This window comes from Pyrus communis, chromosome 2 (assembly GCF_963583255.1).
Source record: "Pyrus communis chromosome 2, drPyrComm1.1, whole genome shotgun sequence".
Taxonomy (NCBI): Eukaryota; Viridiplantae; Streptophyta; class Magnoliopsida; order Rosales; family Rosaceae; genus Pyrus; species Pyrus communis.
Window position 1 is genome coordinate 1,894,357 of NC_084804.1, and position 25,182 is coordinate 1,919,538.

General features: G+C 35.6%; 3 protein-coding genes across 4 annotated transcripts; 1 reads left to right on the top strand and 2 right to left on the bottom strand.

The window, feature by feature from the left end:
• The first annotated feature begins 4,732 nt into the window (after positions 1-4,732).
• Positions 4,733-7,584, top strand: LOC137726898 (transcription factor bHLH112-like). Of its 2 annotated transcripts, XM_068465851.1 has the most exons (7): positions 4,735-5,075; positions 5,199-5,259; positions 5,506-6,139; positions 6,263-6,388; positions 6,516-6,581; positions 6,696-6,761; positions 6,970-7,584. In XM_068465851.1, exons 1-7 carry the CDS (start codon positions 4,910-4,912, stop codon positions 7,171-7,173), a joined length of 1,323 nt encoding a protein of 440 aa, XP_068321952.1. In that variant the 5' UTR covers positions 4,735-4,909; the 3' UTR covers positions 7,174-7,584. The 2 variants fall into 2 exon arrangements, with proteins under 2 accessions (XP_068321951.1, XP_068321952.1); XM_068465850.1 differs by having other exon boundaries at positions 4,733-5,259.
• A 4,673-nt stretch (positions 7,585-12,257) lies between these two features.
• Positions 12,258-15,537, bottom strand: LOC137725647 (NAD(P)H dehydrogenase (quinone) FQR1-like). Its single transcript, XM_068464405.1, has 4 exons — positions 15,383-15,537; positions 13,714-13,807; positions 12,931-13,193; positions 12,258-12,753 (listed from the first exon to the last, which is right to left on the bottom strand). Exons 1-4 carry the CDS (start codon positions 15,496-15,498, stop codon positions 12,522-12,524), a joined length of 705 nt encoding a protein of 234 aa, XP_068320506.1. The 5' UTR covers positions 15,499-15,537; the 3' UTR covers positions 12,258-12,521.
• Positions 15,538-20,577: 5,040 nt separating this feature from the next.
• LOC137726447 (U-box domain-containing protein 8-like) lies at positions 20,578-22,762 on the bottom strand. The gene has a single exon (XM_068465381.1). It carries the CDS (start codon positions 22,600-22,602, stop codon positions 21,448-21,450), a length of 1,155 nt encoding a protein of 384 aa, XP_068321482.1. The 5' UTR covers positions 22,603-22,762; the 3' UTR covers positions 20,578-21,447.
• Between the last annotated feature and the right edge of the window lie 2,420 nt (positions 22,763-25,182).

The following is a 25,182-nucleotide window of genomic DNA, read 5'->3' on the forward strand; positions in this document are numbered from 1 at the left end:
TTTCCCTCTAGTTTGCAGGACTACCACGTTTTGGATAATGGATTATTTAATGAACAAGGATGCCACCCATGATTTGGTTATGAGATTGGACGGTTGTGATTGGATGAGAGATGGGCGGTCTGGCTGGCTTCGTCGTGTTAGCTACGAGAAATGACAAAAATTGAAGGAAAACCCGTCCCTCAAATCTCAGGGCCATTTGACTGTTGTCGAGCTCAGCCAAAGTTTGAGAGGCCCCAGTGTCGACGCACGCGTGCCTGCCCCAATGGGTCCCCGGTTGACTCATTTTGCTTCTCAAAGGATAAGTCATAATCATGCTTAACCAGTTAAATACTCTCTAATTTAAATCAAACAAGTCATATCTGTAATTCACTTGAATCCTTTTTTTTTCTGCTGGAGTTTTTTATTAGCAGTTCGAAGATCTTCTTTTATATCCTCTTTTTCGGATCCCTTTATTAATTCTTTTGGTCGATTTTTTAAAAGGTTTTTATGAGAATATTTCATTGAGCATGGTAATCTTGGTAGGTTAAATAGTTAGTTGGGAGAGAGTAATTGGTAGAGTTCAAACCAGAAGCTTTTCTGAGAATATTTTTTTAGTACAGTGATAGTGTTAATGAGTTAAATAGTTAGTTGGAGAAGAGTAATGGGTAGAGTTCGAACCCGAACTAAAATGCATATGCATGATTGTTTTTCACCACTGCTATACACAATTTGGGATGCAAATTTTTGTATCATTTCATTAAAAGAAACAAATTATTCCACACGTGTGCCGAAGCTGACAATTTTGTATGATCAGTATGTGTCAAAATATATTTGCTAATTCCTTACATCATTATTAAGGAAAGCAGTTGCAGAAACTCATGGATCTGACCTAACACTCCTTTTGAGCTCCATGTATAATTGCAGTCAACCATTTTCTTATTATTTTTTGTGAAGAATTAGGTGAACATACATAGTCACCAACATCTGAATGAAATGTCAAAAAATATGGGCTGTAAGAATGCGTTTTGCTTAGTTGAGAATGAAAACTCGTCCCTGCACGTCCATTTGCCCTAATTGACCGCCATCAAGAATATTTATGGGGTTTCTTTATTTTAATCCTTGATAAAGATTGAAATTCAATTAAAACCTTATGTTAGATTATATATTCATTATATTCCTTTGACTATATTTCCATGTCAGCATAAATACTAAAATTCATATATATATTTTTAAAGATTTAATGCTTTTTTTGTTCCCATAATGCCCATATTAAATATTTGGTTTTATTTTGCTCCATATTGTTTGGCATTGATTATTGTTTGACTTTCTCAAACAATAAATATACCTCATCTAGACGTCCAAAAAACTATTAGTGATACGTTACAAGAATTAAACAAATACCTAATTCAAATTATTCATTATCATCATCCAAAGCATAGAGGAAATAAAAATACCCAAATCATATATTATACAAAATTGAATGCACTTAAATCATGTCCTAATGTGCTTAAATCATAGTACGTAGTCGAATGTACATAAATCATAGTACCAAGTCGAATGCACGTAAACTATGGTACCTACTACAATGCACCTAAATCACAGTATCTAGTTGAATGCACCTAAATATGTTATCTATTTGAATGCACCTACATCATAGTACCTACACGAATGCACTCAAATCATAGTACCCACATGAATGCAGTAAACGAATGCACCTAAATATGTAATCATAGTAGGTGCATTCGACTAAATCATAGTATGATTACATATTTAGGTGCATATGTAAATATGTAATCATAGTAGGTGCACCTACATATTTGTACCTTAGGTTCCATGTATGTAATCATACTCGATACTGTAATCATAGTACCGCATATGTAAATATGTAATCATAGTGTGGGTGCACCTAAATATGTAATGCACCTAAATCATAGGATCTAGTCAAATGCGCTTAAATATTTGTACTTTAAGGTTCCATGGTAAAAAAATAGTGATGGCATTACAAATACTATATACATAGCCCTCTTAATTTTAGAATATGAATTACTAATTTCTAAAATATAAACTAAAATCAGTTTGAAATTGGAATGAGAATAAAAAAACTACTGCAAAGTATCATGATATACATTATACATCCTTAAAAAAAAAAAAAAAAAAGCTATAATAAATGACGTCCTATGATTGTTAACAAAAAAAAAAACGTCTTCGTTACAAACATTCACAAAAGGGTATAATTGGAAGAATAAAACATAAACCAACAAAGAAATAAATGACAACCTAATGTGGAATTATGTAGGCTGACGTGGCTATTTGGTCAAGGACTTAATTCAATTATTAATCTTGCATACGGTATTATTCTAAACTAAATCTTTTTTGAAAGATTAATATCTAGTTTCCTAAATATTTATTCATTCTATATAAATGTGGTCCTTGCTAATCGGTTTTAGTCTAAAAGCCCAAGTGTTTCTTTCTCCTTGTACTGTACATGCATGGTGATGATCAGCCACAAATTTGATGCTCTTCTTACTTAAATTTTCAAAGGGATCCGAATTTAGAAATATCTGACTCCCACTGTGGAAAATTGGAGCAGCAGCTAGATTATTTGTCAAGTCAACTGCGCTTACTGAATTAACCACCACACTTTAAAGAGTAGCTAGTGTTGTAGAGCTAGCCTTCTTGAGTAGCTAGTGTTATAGAGCTAGCCTTCTTCTCCCGTAACTTCCCAAAGTCCCCAACTTGCTGGCTTAAAATCCTAACCCCTTTGATCTTTGTGGTGAGATAAGCATGCATGATTGCATTCGGTATTTTTGGTGGTTACATAAACTTCTGATTCAACATTGTTGGGGCTATCTAATATAGCTTTAGAATGACAAATTTATCATCGAAATTTAAGAGATAAGACTGATGATCATTTGGCCTAGTGATATTCAGTACTAAAAGAGGTCTTGAAGTTTGTTAGAATAGGAAAAAAGATTTGATGAAAGGAGGAAGCCTATATTTTAAAGATTTCATACCATGAAAATATTAAGTTATTTTGAAAATAAGCATACACAACACACCATTTTCCTACACAAGGCGTTAGGCAAATATGGTGTGCTGCGCAAATTACAGTCGCTAGGTTTGCTTTGTCATATGTCAATTTCTTCAAGCCTTTTTATATTAGCACCCTACAAAATGTTGAATGCACCGCATATTAAAATTTAATATTAAATGACTTATTTACCCTATTATGCAATGGTAATTTTGACCTTATCAAGTTAAAAAAAAAAAATTCTAAATACATTTCAAATCACTTTTAACGTATTATTTATCTAATTTAACTATCAAAATCTCTCCGACACTCCATTGTTGAAAAAAATCCTAACCAATGAAACTACAAATATGTTGATTGAGAAAAATTATTTTTGACGAATGAAACACGAAATCGATGTTTCGGAAGTTTCACATGAGGTAAGACTTCAAATTTTTTTATTGTTTTAGTGATTTTGACAACATCGATAATTATTTAATCTTACTTTTGCTACGTTATTCAAGCTTCTATGTTGGTATTCATGTTTCAGGGATCACAGGGATTACATGAAGAATTAAACATCTAAAATGACCACCAAATATTAAAAACAAACGACATTAATTTTAATGGTGGAATTGAAAACAATCCACATATGCTTTAAATCCTAGGCGGCATATTTTGTCAAAATTCCAGTCGGCATTTTTTATCCAAATCAAAAGCTTTATAAGATTTGAGAAATATGGGATGTATAGAAAATATGGGGTGCATGTAGAAAATGTAAGGTGTATATTGAGAATGTGAGGTGTGAGGGTATTATGGGGAATTATGTGGGGTGTATTAAGATAATTTTTCATTGAAAAAGCAAATATGGGATGTATTAAGTATGTAGAGTTTATTCAACAATTTGTGAGATGTTAATATAATAAGCCTTCTTTAGTTTGAAGTAGTTTGAGATGTCCCTGATCATCATTTTAAACGCTCTTTTATATGGAGATTATAATCAAGTCAAGCAAGTACTTTGTTTTGAATTTAGTTAAACCGTAAACTACTCATCATCCTACATTGAAGATGCGAATAAAAATGCAAAATTACAAGTGCCACATTACATTTGTTGAGGATCAAATAGCATATGAAGACTCTGAACGTCACTCGCCCCTTGCGATGTCGTGGGATTAGAAATTCGAAACATAGAAGCGTAACCTAATAACCCATAATCATTTATACGTGGTCCGGTAGTCCCCCCATGGGTCCTAATCTTGAGATTTTAATACTAGGGCTTGGACTTTTCCATTATTATTCTAAGACCCTGATCTGAATTCAACCGTCTGATTTCAACACAGACCATTTAAAAAGAAGCAAGTTATTCGTCTAAAACAGTGAGGTGGTGGTCAGATCAAACCCCATCATCATCATCATCATTCATCCCTTTATTCACAAGCATCACCATAAGAATTTTCCACACAAAAATAATATATAAAATATAGAATAAAATAACTCTAAAAAAATGAAAGGCAAGAGACGAGGGCATAAAAAACATATGGATAAAATATAATAAATAACAATAAATTCAAAGCTAAAAGAAAAAGCAAAGAAAATTCGATTCAGAACGCTCTCTCTCATTTGTCCAATCATCTCCCTTAAAAAAATGTCAACCGGATTCCCGTAAAATAATTTGCATCTACTATACCCTAAGGCCCTAACCGTATGAGATATATACTTTTATAAATTGCAACTTTGCAAAGCTCACATAACCATATTTCATATTTCCTTATTGTGTGTGTGTGTGTGTATAGTTATAGCCCCTCCCTCTCACTCTTATATGATCAATACTTCTACTTCATGAGACCTCAAACCAAGAGGCAAATTAAGAACAAGGGACAAAGGTGACCGAAGCGTTATACTTTTGAGCTGAATACTACTATGGCGGAGGAGTTTCAGGCCAGGATTTGTGGCGGCAACTCATGGTGGAGTTCATCGAGACACGTGCTGGCGGCTTCACCGTGTTCTGTGGGTTTTAATGATCATATGGGGGGCTTCGGCTACCCCAACGACATGGTGGACATCAAGGCAACAAGGTCTTCCTGCGGTGAGATTAATAACTCGGTTTCTGATGACCATGACGGTGGTGATCATAGTAATTCTATTGCTAATTTTGATCAATATCAAGATGTTCAAAAGCCTGATCATGATTCCACCTTGCAAATGATAGGTTTTGGTCTTTCATCATCGTTATCTTCAACACCCTCAGATTTCAACCAAGCTTTGCTCCTGTAAGTTCGTTTAATTCATTTGCTAGCTAAATAGCTACTTTTCTTAATTAGTTGAAATCCATGCATGAGAAAACCCTTAATTATTTAGTCTTAGTTCTATTCATTGATTTAGGGAAAAAAATCAATATGATATGAACTTTAATGATTGGGAAATTGAATTCATATATAGTACTAATTAGCTTTATGTGGAAATTGAATTTTATATCAACATCACTGACTTTTATCATCTTAATTATCTTGCTGTAGTCGCAGTGGTAGTGGAAGAGGTGAGAGCAATTTTCATAATTCTATGCTCCAAGAAGATATGGGTATGAACACCAAGTTGAACACCGGCGCCCTAGGCGATGAAGAATCATCTTCTCTCATAAATGTTTTCAAGCCCATGAATCAAGATTTCTCTTTAGACCAATTAGGTTCACCATCGTCTTCTGGCTTTCCTATAAGCTCATCGTCATCAGCTGCTAATTCTTACGGCTTCTCCTCAGCCTTAATGTTGCAAACTCTATTTGATTCTGAACCAGTACCTCAAACCCAACCCCAACAATCAGTTTTCAACAACAATCAGTTTTCAAATGGCTCGTTATTATCACCTTCTCCTACTAGTAATTGTTGGCCGCCGAGATACTCTCCAAACAGTTGCCTAAGACCCTCAGCGCTTCCAAAGCAGTTACAACCTGGTGTTGGTGGTGGCGGTAGCTTGCACTTTTCCAATAACATTAGTACACCCTTCTGGAACGCCCCCGCTCCCGCGGCTTTAAATCAAGACAATACTATTCGATCTAGTAATGATCTGTTTTCCTCTTCACAAGCACAGTATACAACACCTTCTCTGTCACCTTTTCATGAAAAGAAACCCAATTCCAACAACTTTACCACCAAGGTAAGTAATGAACCTTACAGTTTACCTATTCAACATATAGCTAGCTAGCTAGGGTTTATGACCATATGTATGACAAAAGGGTTTGAGACTAACAATTTAGATGTTGAAATTTCGAAATTTCAGGCCAATACTAATGGAGATGTCCAAGATTCAAGCTCCTCTGTTGTAAAGAAAAGTAGCAGCAGCGCCTGTGAACCTGTATTCAAAAGAGCTCGAATTGAAACACCTTCACCCTTACCGACTTTTAAGGTACGACACACATATCTAATCAAAAGTTTTTGGCAGCAGCCATCGATTGATGAGCTAGCAAGCTTTTTCTTTGTCAAAATGATTTTTAAAATTTTAATTAAGGCTTGATTAATTTGTTATTGATTAGGTTCGGAAAGAGAAGCTTGGGGATCGGATCACCGCCCTCCAGCAATTGGTTTCACCTTTCGGAAAGGTAGAGTTTTGTTGTTTTCTTCTTTACTTTTTCAAGAAAAAAACACTTTACTAATTTGCTAAATAGAGGAATTCATCAAACTTACCTTGAATCCTTTTTGTTTTTCTTTTTCAGACTGATACAGCTTCTGTTCTCCACGAAGCTATTGAGTACATCAAATTCCTCCACGATCAAGTCAGTGTACGTTCCTTTTAGTAACTCTATTTTTTTTTTTTCGGGTTTAGACTTGTTAAATTAAGAAACCCTAGTTGCCTACAGAAACAAAATAAGTAATTGATTAATTTGTTTTCTGGGTTGTTCTTCAAAAAGAAGGTAGACCTAATGAAATTCTTTATACAAGTCTGGACTTAGTTCTGATATATAAGTTTTTCTTTATGTAATATTTCAGGTTTTAAGTACTCCATATATGAAAAATGGAGCTCCCATGCAACAGCAACAGGGTACTGATAAAATGGAGGAGGCCTCGGAAGGAGCACAACAAGATCTACAAAGCCTAGGACTCTGTTTGGTTCCAATTTCAAGCACATTTCCGGTTGCTAATGAGACCACAGCTGATTTTTGGACACCATCATTTGGAGCAACTTTCAGGTGATCAGAAGAGGAGCTGAGGAAGCCAAGGCCTAATAATATAATAGAAGCCAAATTGGTAAGGGTCGACAGACTAAAGTCCATACTGAGCCAACTGCTAGCAGGACTAATGATCGATGTACGGCTAGCAAGCGATTAAATATTATAGACCATTTCAATTTTTATGTAAAACTAATTAATATAAGTTATTAGTTAGGAGATGGGTTTGGAACAGGAACAGGTGCTAAATTTAGCGGAAGTTGATATTATATTAGGGTTTAGGGATATTAAGTTGTTGACAACAGCTGAATTTAGCAGATGGGGTGTAAAGAGCTGCCTTTTGTTCCTGTTCATGTATGTTGAGGGTTGGCACCACCACCTTTCCATTATCTCAGAGAAGAGAAAACTAAATAGATTTAAAGCGATTTGAATTGTAGTTAATTGATTTATATAATGTGTGTGTGTATATATATATATATATATATATATGTATATATTGTTGATTGTTGTAAGAACAGGAGGGAAAGATGTGTGAGTGGAGGTTATTTGATTGGCGTTTTCACTTTTTCAATTTGTTTAATTTATATGTTTGGAATGTGGTAGTGGGAAGTCAGAGGGCGGCCCACTGTGCCTGTTTTTAGGGTTTCTGGTGAATCTGGTCATGAGTCATGAGAAAGAGAGAGTGAGAAAGATAGAAAGATAGTGCATGCGCGAGTGCATGTATTTGCGCGTGTAAAACATCAACCCTAACAATTTATTTATTTTGGGTGAAAATCAACCCTAACATTAATATATGTTTTTATCCTTCAATTTCTTCCCATGGAATGGCCAAGCAATTATAAGGTTCGTCCATTAAACATGTAAAGAAAAATTAGTTGAAATGATGAATTTATAAATTTTAATAGTTGGCATAATCAGTTTGTTTTTTCGTATTTGACCTATATGTTTTTAATATTTTGATAGATATGATGTTTGTACTTAATCCATATATCATCAATATGATCTATAAGTCATCAATATTTGATTTTGATGAGTTTATCAATTAAAATTTGTAAAATAATTATTTCAGTTAATTTTCTTATATTATATGTAGCGTAACACCTCATACATGCATGTATGCATGTTTGTGAAGAAACACATTATGTGTTGATTAGGTTGTGAATCTGAATCATCAATTATTTGCTTGGCAATATAAACGTATGTTTGGTAAAATAACGTTATCCTCTAGTGTTGATTATTATTATTTTTTTTTTTTGAAAAAAATGTTGATTATCTTTTAACTTCTACGATTCCATAATCTACACTAGCATTTACCTACACACTTGTGTGTATGAACACATTTTTGTAGAAAATGAGAAGGAGAGAGGGAGAGAGGGAGAGAGGGAGAGAGAGAGAACGTGGGGGAGTGGGAGATTTTTTTTTTTTTTTGGGTTTTTTATTTTTTATTTTTAATATTGGAGATATTTTAACATCATCAGTAAGTGAGGCTTCAATAAAAAACAGTAAAATTTAGACCTGTGAAATTACATTATTGCCCATAATTTTTTTTTTGTGTAATAGAAGACTAATTTGTCTTTTCACCATCTTTTTGTTGACAAAGAAGATTTTATTAATTAGTAGATGTAATATTAATTATATCCTTGGTGGCAACTCGAACCAGCAGCTCCCTTTGATTGAATTATTCATTTTTTTTTATTTTTTATTTTTTATTTTTGGGTGTTTGTTCATGTATTGGAACTTTTGTCATAGCATGGCTGCATGGGGTTAAAGTTTTCCACACTTTTCCCAACACGAACAGTGCAGATGTAACACTATATATGTGCTGTTACTTTCAGAATTATGGCTCATCATTTGCAATCTAAACGACATATTTGATAATATCAAATATTAACCTAATATGTACAAAACTCCTGACCAACTATAGTCAATAGAGCTTACAAACTTGTGCTGTCCAGTAAACACGAATTATATTCGTTAACTCCATAGAGATAAAGAGGGGCGTTCGCCCCCTCCTCTTGTTGGAAATTAAGCCTAAGAACGGTGATTCCGTCCCTCTGGTTTTGTCAGAAGTTATGGTTGTTTGGCCTGCTTTTTAGTTTTTGAGTTCCTGCTGCACTTTACTTTTTTTTTTCCTGAAAAATCCTTAACCAAACGGTGCGTTTCAATTAGTCGATTAAAAGAAAATAATTGAAGTGGGGACCGATGGTCCCCGTTACCTCTGCCTTCACACGTCCCCCATTCCCTTTTTAAAACCAATAAAAAAGTAAAGGTTTTCGTGTTTTATTTTTTCTTAATTTATATTATAATGAACACTAATTGATTAGTTAATACAAAATTTTGTTTAATTAATATAGAATCATAGAGTAATACACTACTATAGTTATTAATTACTGATTATTGATTATAGATATGAATCCTATGATTATTGATGAATGAAATTGTTTTTTAGGGTAAAAATTGAATTCTTGATTCTTGATTAATTGAATTGAATTTTGGTATATTGAATAATTCATATGATTATTGGTATTGATTAATTGAATTGTTGGTTTAATTAGTTAGTAGTCATATGGTATATTTGACTCTAGGATTAAGAATCTAATATTTGACTCTAGGATTAAGAATCTAAGACCGGGAGGAATTAGTGATGTTGCAAAGAAGTTGGTGAAGATCGGGAGGTGTGAAAGCTATATGATAGCGTACAAGCTTCTTACATTGGTTTCGGTGTTACCGGCTGCAACTGCTTCAGTTGAGAGAGTTTTTTCTGCCATAATGTTGTGAAAACACCATTGTGTACAAAATGGGAGATCAATGATTCAGTAATAGCATGATTGTTTATATTGAGAGAGATGTATTTACTTTTATTGATTACGAGTCTATTATGTGACATTTTTTATGACATGAAATCTCGCTGACAACAATTGAAATTTGTTTGTATTGATAAATTATGGAAGACAATACTATATAAAAGGATTTGGTTGTTGCCATTTTTTTAACCTTACACTCTTTTAAGTTCGCCCCTCTTCCCAACAATTCCCGGTTTCGTCACTGTATATATATGCTATAACTTCAAAAAAGATCCGTACCATATAAGAGCTTTTTTTTTGTTAAATGTCAAAATATCCAAATCAACATTAACAGTAAAAAAAGACAGCAACAATATTTTTCTATAGAAAAGTCTAATGTGGCATGACATGAATTCCCTCACCCTTGTTGCCAAGATTGACAACAGGTTCAAATTTTCTTAATTGATTAATAAATGTATTTTATTAATTTTATTATTGTTTTTTGTTTAAAATATTTATTATAATAGTTTAATTTGATATATCGGATGGAGAACAAAACTCTAAAAAATGTCAAAGTGCCATATAAGCTGTCAAATTTAAGATTTATATTTAAAATTTGACATCTTAAGTACTAAAAAAAAAATGACATCTTATTTAGAGATGCTCTAAGATGCATGCATGCATGTATGTATATATATTACTAGTCATTGTTTGTTGAAAGTTGCTTTGAACAAATTTTGAAACAAAGAGCCTAATCAAGAAGAAGCTTAAATTGAAGAATCCCTATCGAAGATGACTAATCATGAGAGAAAGCAGAAGGAAGGTACTTTAATGGTTCAAAATCTGTTGGGGACTGGTATCTCTTGGCGCCCACTCTTTTCGTGACTTGTGAAATTGATCGGCGAAAGGGTGTGATACCGAACACTTTGAAGCATCGGGATCAATACCATTTGCTATAGCTAGCTCCTCTCTCTCTCTCTCTCTCTCTCTCTCTCTCTCTCTCTCTCTCTCTCTCTCTCTCGATGGAAGAATGGAATTCTTTAATTATTTTTACTAGATCGAGATCCTATCATGATTTCACATTCAAGAGTCTGCAGATTGAGCAATTTAAACCGTTCAATTTAAATCTTGCAGTCTCTATTAGTAGATTTTACTAACCCACCTCACATACAATCTCTCTCTAACGTTCAAATATCTCTCTCTCTTAAATGTTCCAAGTTGCTCGGTCCGTAAGCTCTGGAGTGTGAGATCTAAAGAGGATCTTAATCCCTTGCTATGGTTTACTTATTTGAAAAGAAGAAACATAAAACGAATACTTAAAAGGAAAGCATCTTGGCATCATTGTGTTGTGTTGTTATAAATAAAGCAAAATCTACGACTTCCGGCAATTACAAATCTTTACTTTAATGGATCAATACTTCTTTTTCTTGTTTTGGCTAATCAATGTAAAACTCTATTTTTGTCTTCACCTTGACGTTTTCCAGCTTCGAAAGGCTTATTTCTTTCTAAAATTGAATCTTATCTTCCAACCCTTAAATTTTAACCCTCATTATCATTACATAAAGCTTATAATTGAGTTATGAGTTTGAAATACACAGACGTGAGTTAGACTAGTTATAATAGTGTGTTCGCTTTTTGGCACACAGCATGAGTCTTCGTTTTAAACGTTAAGAGTAATTTAGAGAATTATGTTGTTAAAGAAAACACAGCAAAATTTGAAATACATCTACTTATGTTTGAGCCCAAGTGATACCTCGTTAGCAGCTATCGGCTATGGGCTCACCATTTTATGTGGGTGCCTAATTTACTCTTTTAGATGAACATCCCATGAGATAGAATGAAAAGCCCTGTGAAAGTAACCCTTTGAGCTCAATATTCGATTCCTCCAATGTAACCAAAAAAAATTCCTGTAAACGTGAGACAACAAACGCCTTCTGCGTATTATGAACTCCATGACCATAACTAGAATATCCTGGACCTGAAGTGAATGTGATAAGATCGTATGGACCACACTCAATCACCCATCATGTAGATATTCAGCAACATAAGGTGCACGATGATGAAACTATGGGAAGCCACTCGTGCCTTTGATAATTGTGGCTCGTAGGCCATGTTTGGTGCATATGATTGGATAGCTTACAAGGTTATAAGTTACGTTGTTTGGAATGCTGAGGCTTAGGCCATGATTGCGTATTGGATTGGATAGCTCACCAAATTCAAAGCTATGTTGCATCACCTTAGCGTTCATGGGATAACTTCTGTTTTACATGGGAGGATTGGCCTCATTTGATATCCGAATGTGAAACTTCCCACAGCCAATGCTATATCCAAGTTAAAATGAAAGGTGTAACAACTGGTAAGAGACCTAGTCTCCAGTAAATTTTACATTGTATAAGGTATACAAACTTTAATCTTCAGTAATAGGAACAGTTTATTCGATATAAAACTTGTTACAACAAATACATTCGACACAGCAAATTATTCTTTACGAAAACACGAAAATGCAAATTGAAAACTGGATTCAGAATCAAGAACAAAAGAAATGCAAGTATCAAATGCTAAACAGCGATTGTGTAATATATCATCATAATCAGGCAGATCCTTTAAGCTTCTTCGCGATGCCAGCAAAGTACTTTCCCTGGTGGCAAGCAATTTCTAGTTCTAGATCAGAAGGTTGTCTTGTGCCATCCCCAGCAAAAGTTCCTGCACCATAGGGGCTGCCACCCTTGACCTGCTCCATCTCGAACATGCCAGCTCCGGCCGTGTATCCGATTGGGACAAAGATCATTCCATGGTGAGTAAACTGAGTAATGGCTGTCAAGCTGCACAGTTTCAAATAAATCAAAAACAGGTCAAGAAAAATCACATGGCAAGTATTTCAGTAAAGTGCAGCGCAATAGCTATAGAACGAGAAACAGTTCAAGAAATCCCTTTTCGTTTTATTCTTGTACATCAAGACACCTAACGGAAAGAAATACTCATGTTAGCTGAAAACTTACGGGGTAGTCTCTTGTCCACCACCTTGAGATCCAGTGCAGTAGAAAAGTCCAGCAGGCTTGCCTGCAAGTGCACCTTTGTGCCATAAACCTCCAGTTGCATCAAAAAATGCTTTAAATTGTGCAGCCATCATTCCAAATCTGGTAGGGAAACCGAAGATTATCCCATCAGCCTCAGCAAGTTGCTCAGGTGAAATTACAGGCACTTCACTCTTTGGTGGTGCACCCATCTTTGCAAGAATTTCTGCTGGCAGAGTTTCTGGTACCTGTTAAGGGGCCAAGTATATTGAACCGGGTTAATTACGTTGAAATTTTGCAGGGGAGAAATCAATATCCCTTTAAAAGACAAATCCCCAAATCATCATGAAGAGTACACACTCGAGTCAGCTTAATCTTTATCCAAAACTACATGATTCCCCGACTTCTAAACTGTGCAAACCAAAATGTGAGGTTTAAGTAAGCTAGCGATTCTGGACATCTATGTATTCTAGAACCTTAGTTTCTATACATCAAAGATCAAACTAGACATTTTGAAAGAACGCGCCGCTTTGGGATAAACTACAAGTCTACAATTGCTTGTTGCCAAAATGTGAAAGGAACGTTTATGTTTCTCAAAGGGGTAAAAAGAAAAAGAAAAAAAAAAAAAAAAAAAAAAAACATTTCCTGAGACAACTTGCTAAGAACAAAATTAAGGTAGCCCAAAATAGTACTCTGGCTAACAAATGTTTTCTGTAGCTGTGATAATTTAGCATGTTGATTCGTTGAAAGAGAGTGACAATTTTGTACCTGCCATAGTTTGGCCTCTACTCCTTCGACAGATTGAGCTCCTTTCAGTATCTCTTGTGCCAACTTGGCAACGTGTCCGTATGTAGAATAGTAACTGTAAAATGCAGAGCATGATTTTAAAATTAACTCAAATTTGTAACAGCAGTTAACATTTGGTGCTAAATTGTAACAATCTTCTTCGAAAACAAAAAGAAAACATGATTTTGCCCTTGAAGTTGCTGGCGCATTCTTTCATTACATGATATAATCGAATGAATGTGGTGTAAAATGAAAGTTCTGTAGTACTACAACAGAAAATGATTTTATTCAACTGGCCAAAAGAATATGGTAGGACAATGACCAATGGGAGACGAAGCTCTGAACCAAGCTTGCCAATGACAAAACATGATTACACTACCTTCAAAGAGCCATAAACTTCACCCGTATGATTAAGTGTTCGATCATTTCACAAGAGTGTAAAATAGAAGAAATGTAAAACTGTTCAGAAGCAAATGTATATGTTGAAAGGAACTAATATGCATAATTGCATATCAATATGAACAGAAAGAAAGATGCATAATAATGATGCATTCTGGGACCATGGAAAGCAGGAAAGCAGAGGCCTTGCATCTCTCTCTCTCTCTCTCTCTCTCCCGGTTTATGATTTCAAAAGGTAGGTCAGATATCACAATCACTTTCCGGTTGTTACTGTACATCAGCACAGTATCCTTTAAACCTCAAGTCTTTCAATCTATTCCAATTACTAATCCCTCCTTTTCTAGTTATTGACCGATACACACGGTAGCGTAAAGTTCACTTTCATGCATCGATCATGAAAATTGAAGAAAAACAGGCCTTGTCTCCCCCTACCCTCACCCCACTCAAGACCAGGAGCAAGAACACAAATAATTGGAAATTTAAAACATTAAAAATACCTAGAAGAATACAAGCTAGACACTTAAGGCCATTAGCCGCAACCTCACTTTTCTTTGAGAGCAGATAAATTTCCCCTAATCTTTTTAGAACTGGATGATAAACTGAAATCGATGGGACGATACAAAAATTGCAATACTTTCTACCCGGATGCTTTAAGTTTGATTTTGATTAAACAAGAGGAAATTCTCCAGAAAGTTGTATTTTCTTTTCCTAAGGAAGATTAAGGAAACAAATTAGCACTCCCAAAGTAAATTAATTTACACTAAATTGATTAACCTTAGCAGATGTTAAGGAGTGATCATTTACAACTAAATCTTCCAATATATGTTCATCCCAAAAGCAAGTCAACACAAAATACCAATGCAAATTCCCTACCAACCATCTCAATCAAAATGCCAATATTTTTAATTACTTAACTCACAACAACTCAATCCATCACCTCCCAAGAAGCAAACTTGATCAACACAGAAAAAAAGATTTCACCTTTATTCATCAAAGACCATACATATTTAATTTAATGAAATAAACAAAACCCAGAAATCACAATATGGGAGGAAATAAAAACACTGATCAACCCAGAAAAGGTTTCATCTTTGTTCATACACAAGTCAATGAAAAAAACTCAGAAAGCATAAAATGGACCAGAAACACCAAGTATCTTCCACTCTTGGCACTAAAACATGTTAATGAATCACTCAGCACCAACATGCAGAGAGACAGAGAGACAGAGAGAGGAGAGGAGAGAGAAACTTACACAATGTAGATTTTGGTGGCCATTGATGGAAGAGTCTCTCTTTCTCTTTGTTTCTGTTTTGTGCGTGCGTTGGTGTTTGTGAGTGAATGATGCTTTGACAGGAGTGCACCAACCATTGGGAGGGGGACCCCTATTTATAACGCATCCTAGGCCAAAGCTTTGTGAGTCCAAAGACTTGGATTAATCCTTAATTTTATTTTTGTATTTAGTAAAATCCTTATTTTATTTTAAATGGAATTTATTTGACTTTGTTAGTAAAGAGCTTACTCTATCAATTAGTGGATCCGTGTTTCTTGATACGTAATGTATATGGTATTGTTGATGTCATACTTAATACTTATCTACCCCATAAGATTCTTCGTATTCTCCAATATACACCTCAGAAATGATTTTTGTATACATTTTTTTCTCCTTATATTCATATATATTTTATTTTTGTCACTTGATTTTTTTTTTTTCAATTTGCTCACTCCAAAGATAAAAAATATACAAAATTGAGCATGGGAGAGAAAAAAGGTGTAACAAAAATCAATTCCCCACCTTATTGTATCACATGCTTGATTTTTTATTTTCTTCAATTTTTTTCTTATAGCGCATTTCAAGTTCCAACTACAATATAAATAGATACTTAATGCACTCACATGGAAATACAATCCTCATGATGTAAGTCATATGTCATGCATAGGTCATCATACTTAACTTGTATTCATACTATAGAAAATCAATATATTTCACTCAAATTTTCATTTTCAAAATAATTTTTTTTTTCTAGATTGAAAACATATTGATCAAAACACATGGCTTGACTTAGACAATATCAAGAATTCTAGCATAAATCCATCCCATAGTTGATTATTGGGTGTAATAACTAAGTAAGATTGAATATTAATTTAGGATGTTGTTAATTTGCTATCCACACATCTCTTTTCTACTTTCCACACATCATTTGTTACTTTATCTCTTTTCATCATCTTTAATTCATTCGATCAGGTGATAAAAATTGATATATATACACACACACGTGAAAGATAAAAAAAGATAGATGGATAGCTCTACCCTTAATTTAAAAATAATTTAGTGGTGTATTAGTATTGTTATTATTTTAAAGATAGAGTGTAATGTGCTTAAACATAATTTGCAGGAAAAGTCAGGTGCGTACGGCCAAACGATGAGGTATCCGCATCCCCATTAGGGATATTTGACTTTGTCGATGCCTCCAGAAACTCGTAAAATAAAAAATAAAAAAAAAGAAGAAAAATATATTTCAAGTAATTAACTATTTCAATTTCTAAATAAAAAAATGAATATTTCCCGAAATGTGCGACCAATACTTTTGCAAATTGGAAGAAGAGCGGCCCACAAGAAGAAGAAGCTGCCGGGATTCAAAGGTTACAAAAAGTCTGAGCCGCCCAACCATCTTGGTCTAAATTAATACTCTCCTCGTTCCCTTCTTGTTATCCATATAGTTTGGAACGTTATCGAATTGCGTGTACTTTATGTATTGTTCAACTTTCAGCTTTGCTCATTGATGATGCAATGTCTGGTGGAGGGCTGGAGTAGAAGAGTTTGGAGGCTTCTTTATGACGTGTTGTGATTATAACTTTATAAATTAATAACTCGTCCGGAAATATTTTTAAAATAATTAAAAAATATTTTTGATAAAAATATTTTGTAAATAAACTTTCAGTAAAAATACAAATGAATCATGAAAATACAATTGAAGTGTTTTTTGAAACTTAAAAATAATTTCTTTAAAAGCGCTTTTTATAATTAAAAGCACTTGCAAAGAAGCACTAACATTGATTCCTGTGTTCTATATATAGTTTTCAAAAAAATTTTGTTGGACAGAAGAAAATAAAAATGAAAAAAATGGAAAATAAAATTACTAAATGGGTCTTTAGTTGTCACAAGATCATCCAGTCTAATAAAACAAAGGAGTATACACGCTCATACAGGAGAAATTCTTTCATCCAACACTTAGATTAGATGGAGTGTCTCTCTATCCTTAAATAAAATCACCACTCTATATTTAGATGTCACCTAATTTATTTATGTTAAAACTAACTCAATATAAGAGTAACCTTCTTTTATAAGTTGGTCAGATAATCCCCTTAGTCTGGTCGTTCGAGAACATAAGACCTTGCAAGTTTCTCCCTTTCACGAGGGTTTATGGAGAAAATTTTTATTGTGATCATAATCATTTGTAGAGTGACACGTGGTGTACCATCATGTGTTCCGATTACACTGAAAAATCTCTCCCCGATATGCTTGTTTCATGTGGTCAAACCAGATATCATGACGGTGGAGTGTTTGAATGCCCTAAACGCAAATTTTGACAGGAAAAATGTTTCATCATCTTACGTCTCAAGAAAGTTAACTACCTTAAAGATTTATGGTCAAATCAAAGATTAGATGCGAGAAATAAGTGGCCCCAAATTGTCAACATGATAGAATTATGAGAATGCAGGATGCTTAATCTTAATTAATTAACTATAATCCTTTTTAAAACGAAATGATTTTGGCCTGAAAAATGTGGCAAAGGTTAAATGATGAGAGTGTCTTTGCTGTAAAATTCTCTCTCTCTCTCTCTCTCTCTCTCTCTCTCTCTCTCTCTCTCTCTCTCTGAAGAATGAATATGGAGAGGGAACCATCTGAAGAAACAGAGGGCATCATCGATGGCTCTTGTCTTTAAGCGTGCTTCTCTTCTTATTTCCAATCTTCCATGATTGATGATTCCTTCCATGCCCTCATCAATTTCATACAGTTTACGCATTATTCTTAATTTGAGTGTACACATGTCTCTTAATTTTCGATCGTCCGATAGAATGAATTGAAGATAATCTAAACAGCAAAAATTTACAGAGGGTGCATGAGAGGTAAAAGTAAGGTTGTGGATAGCACCACCCTAATTTGAACTCCAAACCAAAATGACATGGCCCTTTCATCGTATAATATCCAAGAGAAGAGAAGAGCATTGCTTGTTAGAGTATAGAGAACTTTAGATAAGACAATATGATCAGCTGGATGGTCGGATATTAGACCCTATTATCTTTGGGCATTATCCAACTTCATGTAGTACAATCTGATCAGGATGTTTTACCGAAATTTTTCTTCTTCTTGAAAAGAAAACTAGAGAGAGACAATGACTCATCTCATACTTTTGAATTTAAAAACTCCATTTCAACTTTCTAATGCATAAATGCCACCTGAATCTTCTACCCCATAATTATGGCTGTGGTTTTGGCTTTTGTTGGTGCTTGCTTGAAGCTTGGGTTCACTGTTCACAAGTCACGACCACAGGAGATAATTCGGTAATGTGGATTAGTTTTTTTGTCATCGTAATGTGGGTTAGTTGGGACCAAAATCAGAGAGTTTCCTATTTTGCGATTGTCAGACGACTGATATGATCCAAGCGTTCAATGATGCAATCCTTCATTTTGAATCGTTTGATTAGCAACATTCTACGGTGGTGTAAACCGGTATGTCTCCTCCTCAGTAACTCTCTCGTCACGTGACATGAAGAAAGGGATATTAATGGGGAAATACACCTCTACTTGTACCCAAATTTGAGGTTTTCCTCGTAATGTATACTCACAAGTTCAAATCCACATAAATGGCACTTTACTAAATAAGCAAAAACAAAACAAGAACACGAGAAGGCAGTATACGTAAATCTCCAACACGAACAGACATCTCCCATCAATTTCATATATTAATTTCGCATAATGTCGTCTCGTACTAATTTCATACAATGTCAACTTCACACTAAATTTTGCCCAACGCGTGGTCTTCTAAATTACAAACCCTACAAAGAGGTAGTTGCACAAATTCCACAATCCATACATTACATACATTTATTTGGATAAGTGGAAGGCCGGCAATAGCGACTGCCCCCACCAAAGAAGATAGATCTGTCATGCGTGACGTAGTGGTTGGGGACGAATTCCATACTTATCGATTCCTGATGTTGGTGAATCATACGATGATGATCAAAAGGAGACTGAAATGCTTACCTGAGTCTTTCCGGCCCTTGAAATGGTGGACTGTTGTGGCAAAGCCATAAGCTGGTCCCTTTTTATAAAAAGGAAAAAAAAAAAAAAAAAAAATCATTCGTCAAATATTGAGGGCCCCTGGACAAATATAAAACAAGGTCAACTTTGCGAAGGAGATAGAGGCGGCTGTCCATGAATTCAATTATTTCACAAGCTCCTATTTTTATATATGTTGCTTCAAATGCCAGAAGAAGAAGAAGAAGAACATTTATCCGGAAAAGAATACGAAAAAGTTAGAAGAATGAAACTTTAAACAGCCTACCAGGTTTAGGTCCCGAAAAGGAATGCCGCTCTGGGTGCTGACCAACAGGGGCCGAGGGATGCCACCTTGTATCAGATAAACCAACATCATAAGCAACGCCGGAAACTCAGTTAGCTTATCTCCTCATCCACAGACTGTATTGCAGAAGAACGAAATACAGTGGAATGTATCCATTTCAGCATCCCTGACTTCATGCTGAAGACACATATGCGAGGCGCCTTCGTAACATACCCTAAAAATACTGAACACAGTTCAAGTAATGACATTTATTAACTTGCTAGCGACTCACATTAAAGATATGAATAACTTGAGGAAACCGACATAGTAGCGGCCATCAGAAACATGCACGAGGGGCCAACACAGAAAGATCATTGCCTATGCCTGAAAACTCTGTTAGTCCTCCCTATCAAACGAGGCCTAAAGGATAATAATTAAGAAAACTACAGTTACATTACAATAAAAGGACCAAATACAAAATTTCTAACAAGAAATACCCTCGACTTTAGAAGAAACTGCAGCAGACGGAATTCCTAATATTCAAAATGCGGTAGCTTTTAAATTACGTCATCTACACACCAAAATTAAAGTCAACTGGTGGTATTCTTCAGAATGAATATGAAGGCAGTGGTTAATGATACATAGCTGAGCTGCCTTGGGACACAGACTACCCATATAAGCATAGGAATCCCAAATAAAAAACTGATGATATTAAAAGTTTGTCTAACAAAATAACTAGGAAAGGAGAATCCAATAAACACCTATAAGAAATTAAGGATCATGTGAGACGTAAAGTATACAAAGACCCGAGTCTTGAGTTTCTTCATTTATGCATTAGTAAGAAGCTAGGATTTCATCATATATCAATAGTTACTCCACAAATGAAACTGAGCTTAGGTGAGAAGCATCTTAAGAGAAACAACTTCTCGGCCATTTATGCTCCCCAGAGTAAGGCACCAGAACAATCAGAAGCGCCTTTGATCGGAAATATGAAAGCATTCTTACATAAAGACATATGAGAAACATAAATGTTTCTGATCACCACAACTACCACCTATACATACCCAAAGAAGGTAGCATGGAAAAAACTTGTAAAATACTTTCCCTTTGCAACCTTCTTGATCTCGTCATTACTAAAAATATGTCACTGACCGCACTTTTCTTAACTTTCTACAATCCTAATCATTTATTGATTTATGGAAAATCCAACAGTAGAGATTCATCATTCATATCCCATACGAACACTTACGTAACTGTTGATTGACTGATTTACTATTTTAAACACTAGGGTTCACATCCGAGAATCACCGTTGAATCTATTCATTTGGATATGATTTCATACTATAAACTGAATCTCGAGCTATAAGTTCATAGCACAAAAGATACATAAGTAGACAGTATTCGGAAACTATGAGCTGGCACGGAAGTATCTAAGATAGGACAGAGGAATCCATTTCTTGGAAGCCAATAAAATTCTATAAGCTGAGGCAACTTACAATTCAGATTACCAATGTAAAACTTTCATAATACAAACTTCAATAACAGAAATCCATCTCATCTGTGTACATTTTCTTATTCAGAATGTACAAGAAACAAAGAACGATATCCCAACAAAAATCTAAAGCCTTTTTCTTTTGTACATAATAATATCCCAACAGAAGGAGAAACAATAAACCAAAAACGCAACTCACCTCCCCTCACGCTGATCATTCTAACCCGCAAAATCGACCATTTCTTGGACTTCCATTCACAATTCACCTCATGGATTGGTTCCCACTGAGAATCTGAACCAAATTAGAAGCATTTTTTCCAATCCCTTCATTATCATCTTCAACCAAACCTACACAAATTGCCAAAGCCCCTTCATTTTTCGCTTCCACACGCATTTGTTCGCTATAAGAACAAAGCAAATTCAAAGTAAGCAGGGCATACTGAACTCCCCTGGAGCTCCCATTTTCTAAAACCCTCACTAAAATCCCCACACAACCATTAAACCTCTCCATCTCTTCCCTACCTTCCTTGCACTTTGCCAAAAGACCCAGAACTTCAACCGCCCGTTCGAGGCCCGATTCAGCAATTCGGATCAAAATCGACACCACCCCACATTCCACAGCCCGCCGCCGGTTATCCGGAAACAAACAGATGGTGTAAAGCGCCGTGGCCGCCTCTTTCTGCTCTCGACTTTTGCCGTCCCCGAGAAGCGAAACTAGAGCCCGAATTGCACACGGGTATGCCCCGATTGTGGCCTTGTTGACCTCCACCACTGCCAAGCTCGTCAACATCGTCGCTGCCACGGCACGGCTGTTGGGGGACCCACCTTGGAGCACCTCCACGATTCGAGCGATTGCTCCCTCGGCGACAAGACCCACTTTGTTATCGTCGTCCAAGCTGACATTGAGCAGCAAAGTCAGCGCCTTTTCTTGGAGGCGGGGCTCCTCCGAGTCGACGCACTTGAGGACGGTGGAGACGGCGCCGGACTCAGTGAGCTTGGCGCGAAAGGCGGCGTCGCGCTTGGAGAGGCGAGTGAGCTGGTCGAGCGATTCGAGCTTGGACTCGAGGGTGGAAGCTGGAGAGGTAAGCGTCGATATTGGGTTTTGGGGCTGGGAGTGGCGCTGCTGGCAGTGGTGATGGTATTGGTGGTGGTGGTGGTGGTGGTGATACTGGAGTTGTAATTTGGCAGGGGAGAGAAGGGTATAAGTGGAAATCAGGCTGCGGAGGGCGTGGTTGGGGATGAGGGAAGGGTGTTCGGGGAGGGGCAGTTTGGTAATTGGGCAGGTACGGTGGCCGGCGTCGAGCCAGCGTTGGATGGAGGCCCGATCAAAGGTGTGACCCGAGGAGAGTATAACAGGGTCGGACATTATTTCGAGGGAAATCGGGCACTTGAAATCGTCCGGGAACTGAGTCGCCATTTCTCAACTCGCTCGCTCGCTCGCGTCACTAGGTAAGGTAAAGAAATGAAATGGATGAAAAAGGGTTTACGAGGTTTTCGGGTGCTACTGGTGGAGAGTGTCTTTGAGAGAGACTTCGAGACTTCGAGCTAGAGGAGAGAGGAGAGAGGAGAGAGGAGAGACGGAGAATTTCACCACCAAATCCTACACTCACAACACATTAGTACGCATTTTCATGCCAAAAAAGAAACACACAATTGTAATACACCTATCGGATTATTCCAATTTGGAATGCTATAAGTTTATAATTATTGTATTTTAAGTCAATCGCGTATCTTTACATAATTAGATTTTAAAACGCATAACGTTGGATAATTATTTGCATAATTAGAATTTAAATCGTATAACGGTAGGTAATTATTTCAGATTACTCAACAATTATAATGGTAAGTAAGTTTTTGCTTTTAGGGGCGTCTCTCAAAATACTTAGAAATTAACATTTTATATATTTTCTTTGCTGAAAAATTATCCAATGACGAAATATAAATTATCCATATTCATGGAAAGATGTAAACAAGAACCTAAATTTAGTTTTTTTTTTTTTTTTTTTTTTACATGAGTCCCACTAATCAAAGAGAAAAAAATTAAATAGGATCTCAAATTTTTACCATTCCCATTGGAGTATAGCTTCATGTACAACTATGAGAAATGTAAATATGATTTTTCCATCTCAAAACTTGTATTTTCTCATTGGAAATCCCTTAAAACGCGGATTCAGATTTGTTGCATCTATAGTATTTTGTGACATATTTGGATTAAGGATTTTACTCTCGTTGTGTTTTTGTGCAAACTCTATCCAAGTTAATTGCTTGGTCACTGAAATGATCTATCCAGTTAGCATCTCTATTTATTGGAGAAAGAAAGTCATCATTCACTCGTCTTTTCAACTTAAGGACACAAAAGGTCCCGTCTTTGGCCAATACTGCACAGGGGTGTTTTCGTAACTTTGATTTTTCCTTTCGTTTCTAACGGTTGTCTGCTTTTAATCACTGTCACGGAAAATCCTCAACAGTTACCCTACAGTTGAAGCATGCAATCAATCACGACCTTTACTTTGATTTTGAATTTACTTAAATGCCCCTAGTAGAGTCAACATTGCCAGCCATAAACATTTGCCTCCTTGCAATACACGTGTTTCCTCCCTTTATCATCACGTAACCAATTATCCACGCCATTTTCACATCATAAAAGACACGACATATTTTTTTAATGTATTTAGAACATTAATTGTACGTCATATATTATTATTTAATTGAAATGACATTTGAAAAAAACCCTTTCTTCCGATCACAAATTGAAGTCACACTGAAATTTTTTGAAAGCACAAATCTCACATTAAGTTTGACAAGTCTTCTAATCAAGTTGGGGAAGGATTTTGGGACACAATGATCCTCGACCTAGTAATATAAATAAGATAGCTTATTTTTATTTCTTGTACATTTTTTTTTTTAATTTTTAGCTTTAAATTAAATGAATTAAAGAAGATTAATGATAGAAAAATTAGCAAATATATGTGAGAAGTAAAAAATAAGTATATGAATATATCACTTTCATCTTCATATAATGTACGAGTCGATTTAAGAAATTTTATATTAATTAGAAACGAAATATCGTAAGACTAACTTATCACGTAGTTAAAAAATCTCAAACTCTGCTAAACTTTGATCAAATCATTCCAAGTAAACGTGATTCGATGGACCTTAAGTTCTCCGTCCACATTTGTTTTGAAAACACAAACGATATCAACACAAGCATCATGAAATGTGTACACTCTGATTCAAGCGTGATTAATAACTTGGTTATATGGTCACGGTTGGCAAAAGAGCAAAGTTTATTATTTTGTAGGTTGAATGAGACTCAATCGTGCTTAATTTTTCAGTTGTTAGGATTATCGTCGAATGTTTTCCTCCATATTTATAATGCAACTACGCAAGGTCTGTCTCATAAAGTTTATATTTGATCGTTATTAAATCAATTTCTTAATTACGACCTTTCTTTTTTGTTGTCAAAAGATTAAATAAAGACATTTAATTGATAAGATTATAAACTTCATTAGGAGTGGTTTTGATGTGGCCTAGAGAGAGATGTGGCCTAGTGACTAATGTGGCCCCGCGTGTGATCGGTAGTTTTGATTTAGCTTTGTTTGTTAGCGATACTTGATGTGGTCTCGTTTATAGGGCAGTGACTTTACGGGTGAGTTGGTATAAGTCTGTTGTGTTTGCGTTTGCCGTCTTTGTGGCAGATTTGTACTGAGAATGCTTGTGTTAGTGTGCGCACGCTTGTGGTAGCCAATAGAGGATTATTTTTATTGCTCGTTTGTGCGAATTACCTCCAGACCATATTTTGGTCCCTAGAAATTGTATCCATGGGATAACCATAACCCTAGTAATTGCTACTGTTCACTAATAGAAAATTTGTCACATCCCAACCCGGGCTCCACCACATCCCGGGCTCGACTCCACCGTAGCACGATATTGTCCGTTTTGGGCCCCGACCACGCCCTCACGGTTTTGTTTCTGGGAACTTAGACGAGAACTTCCC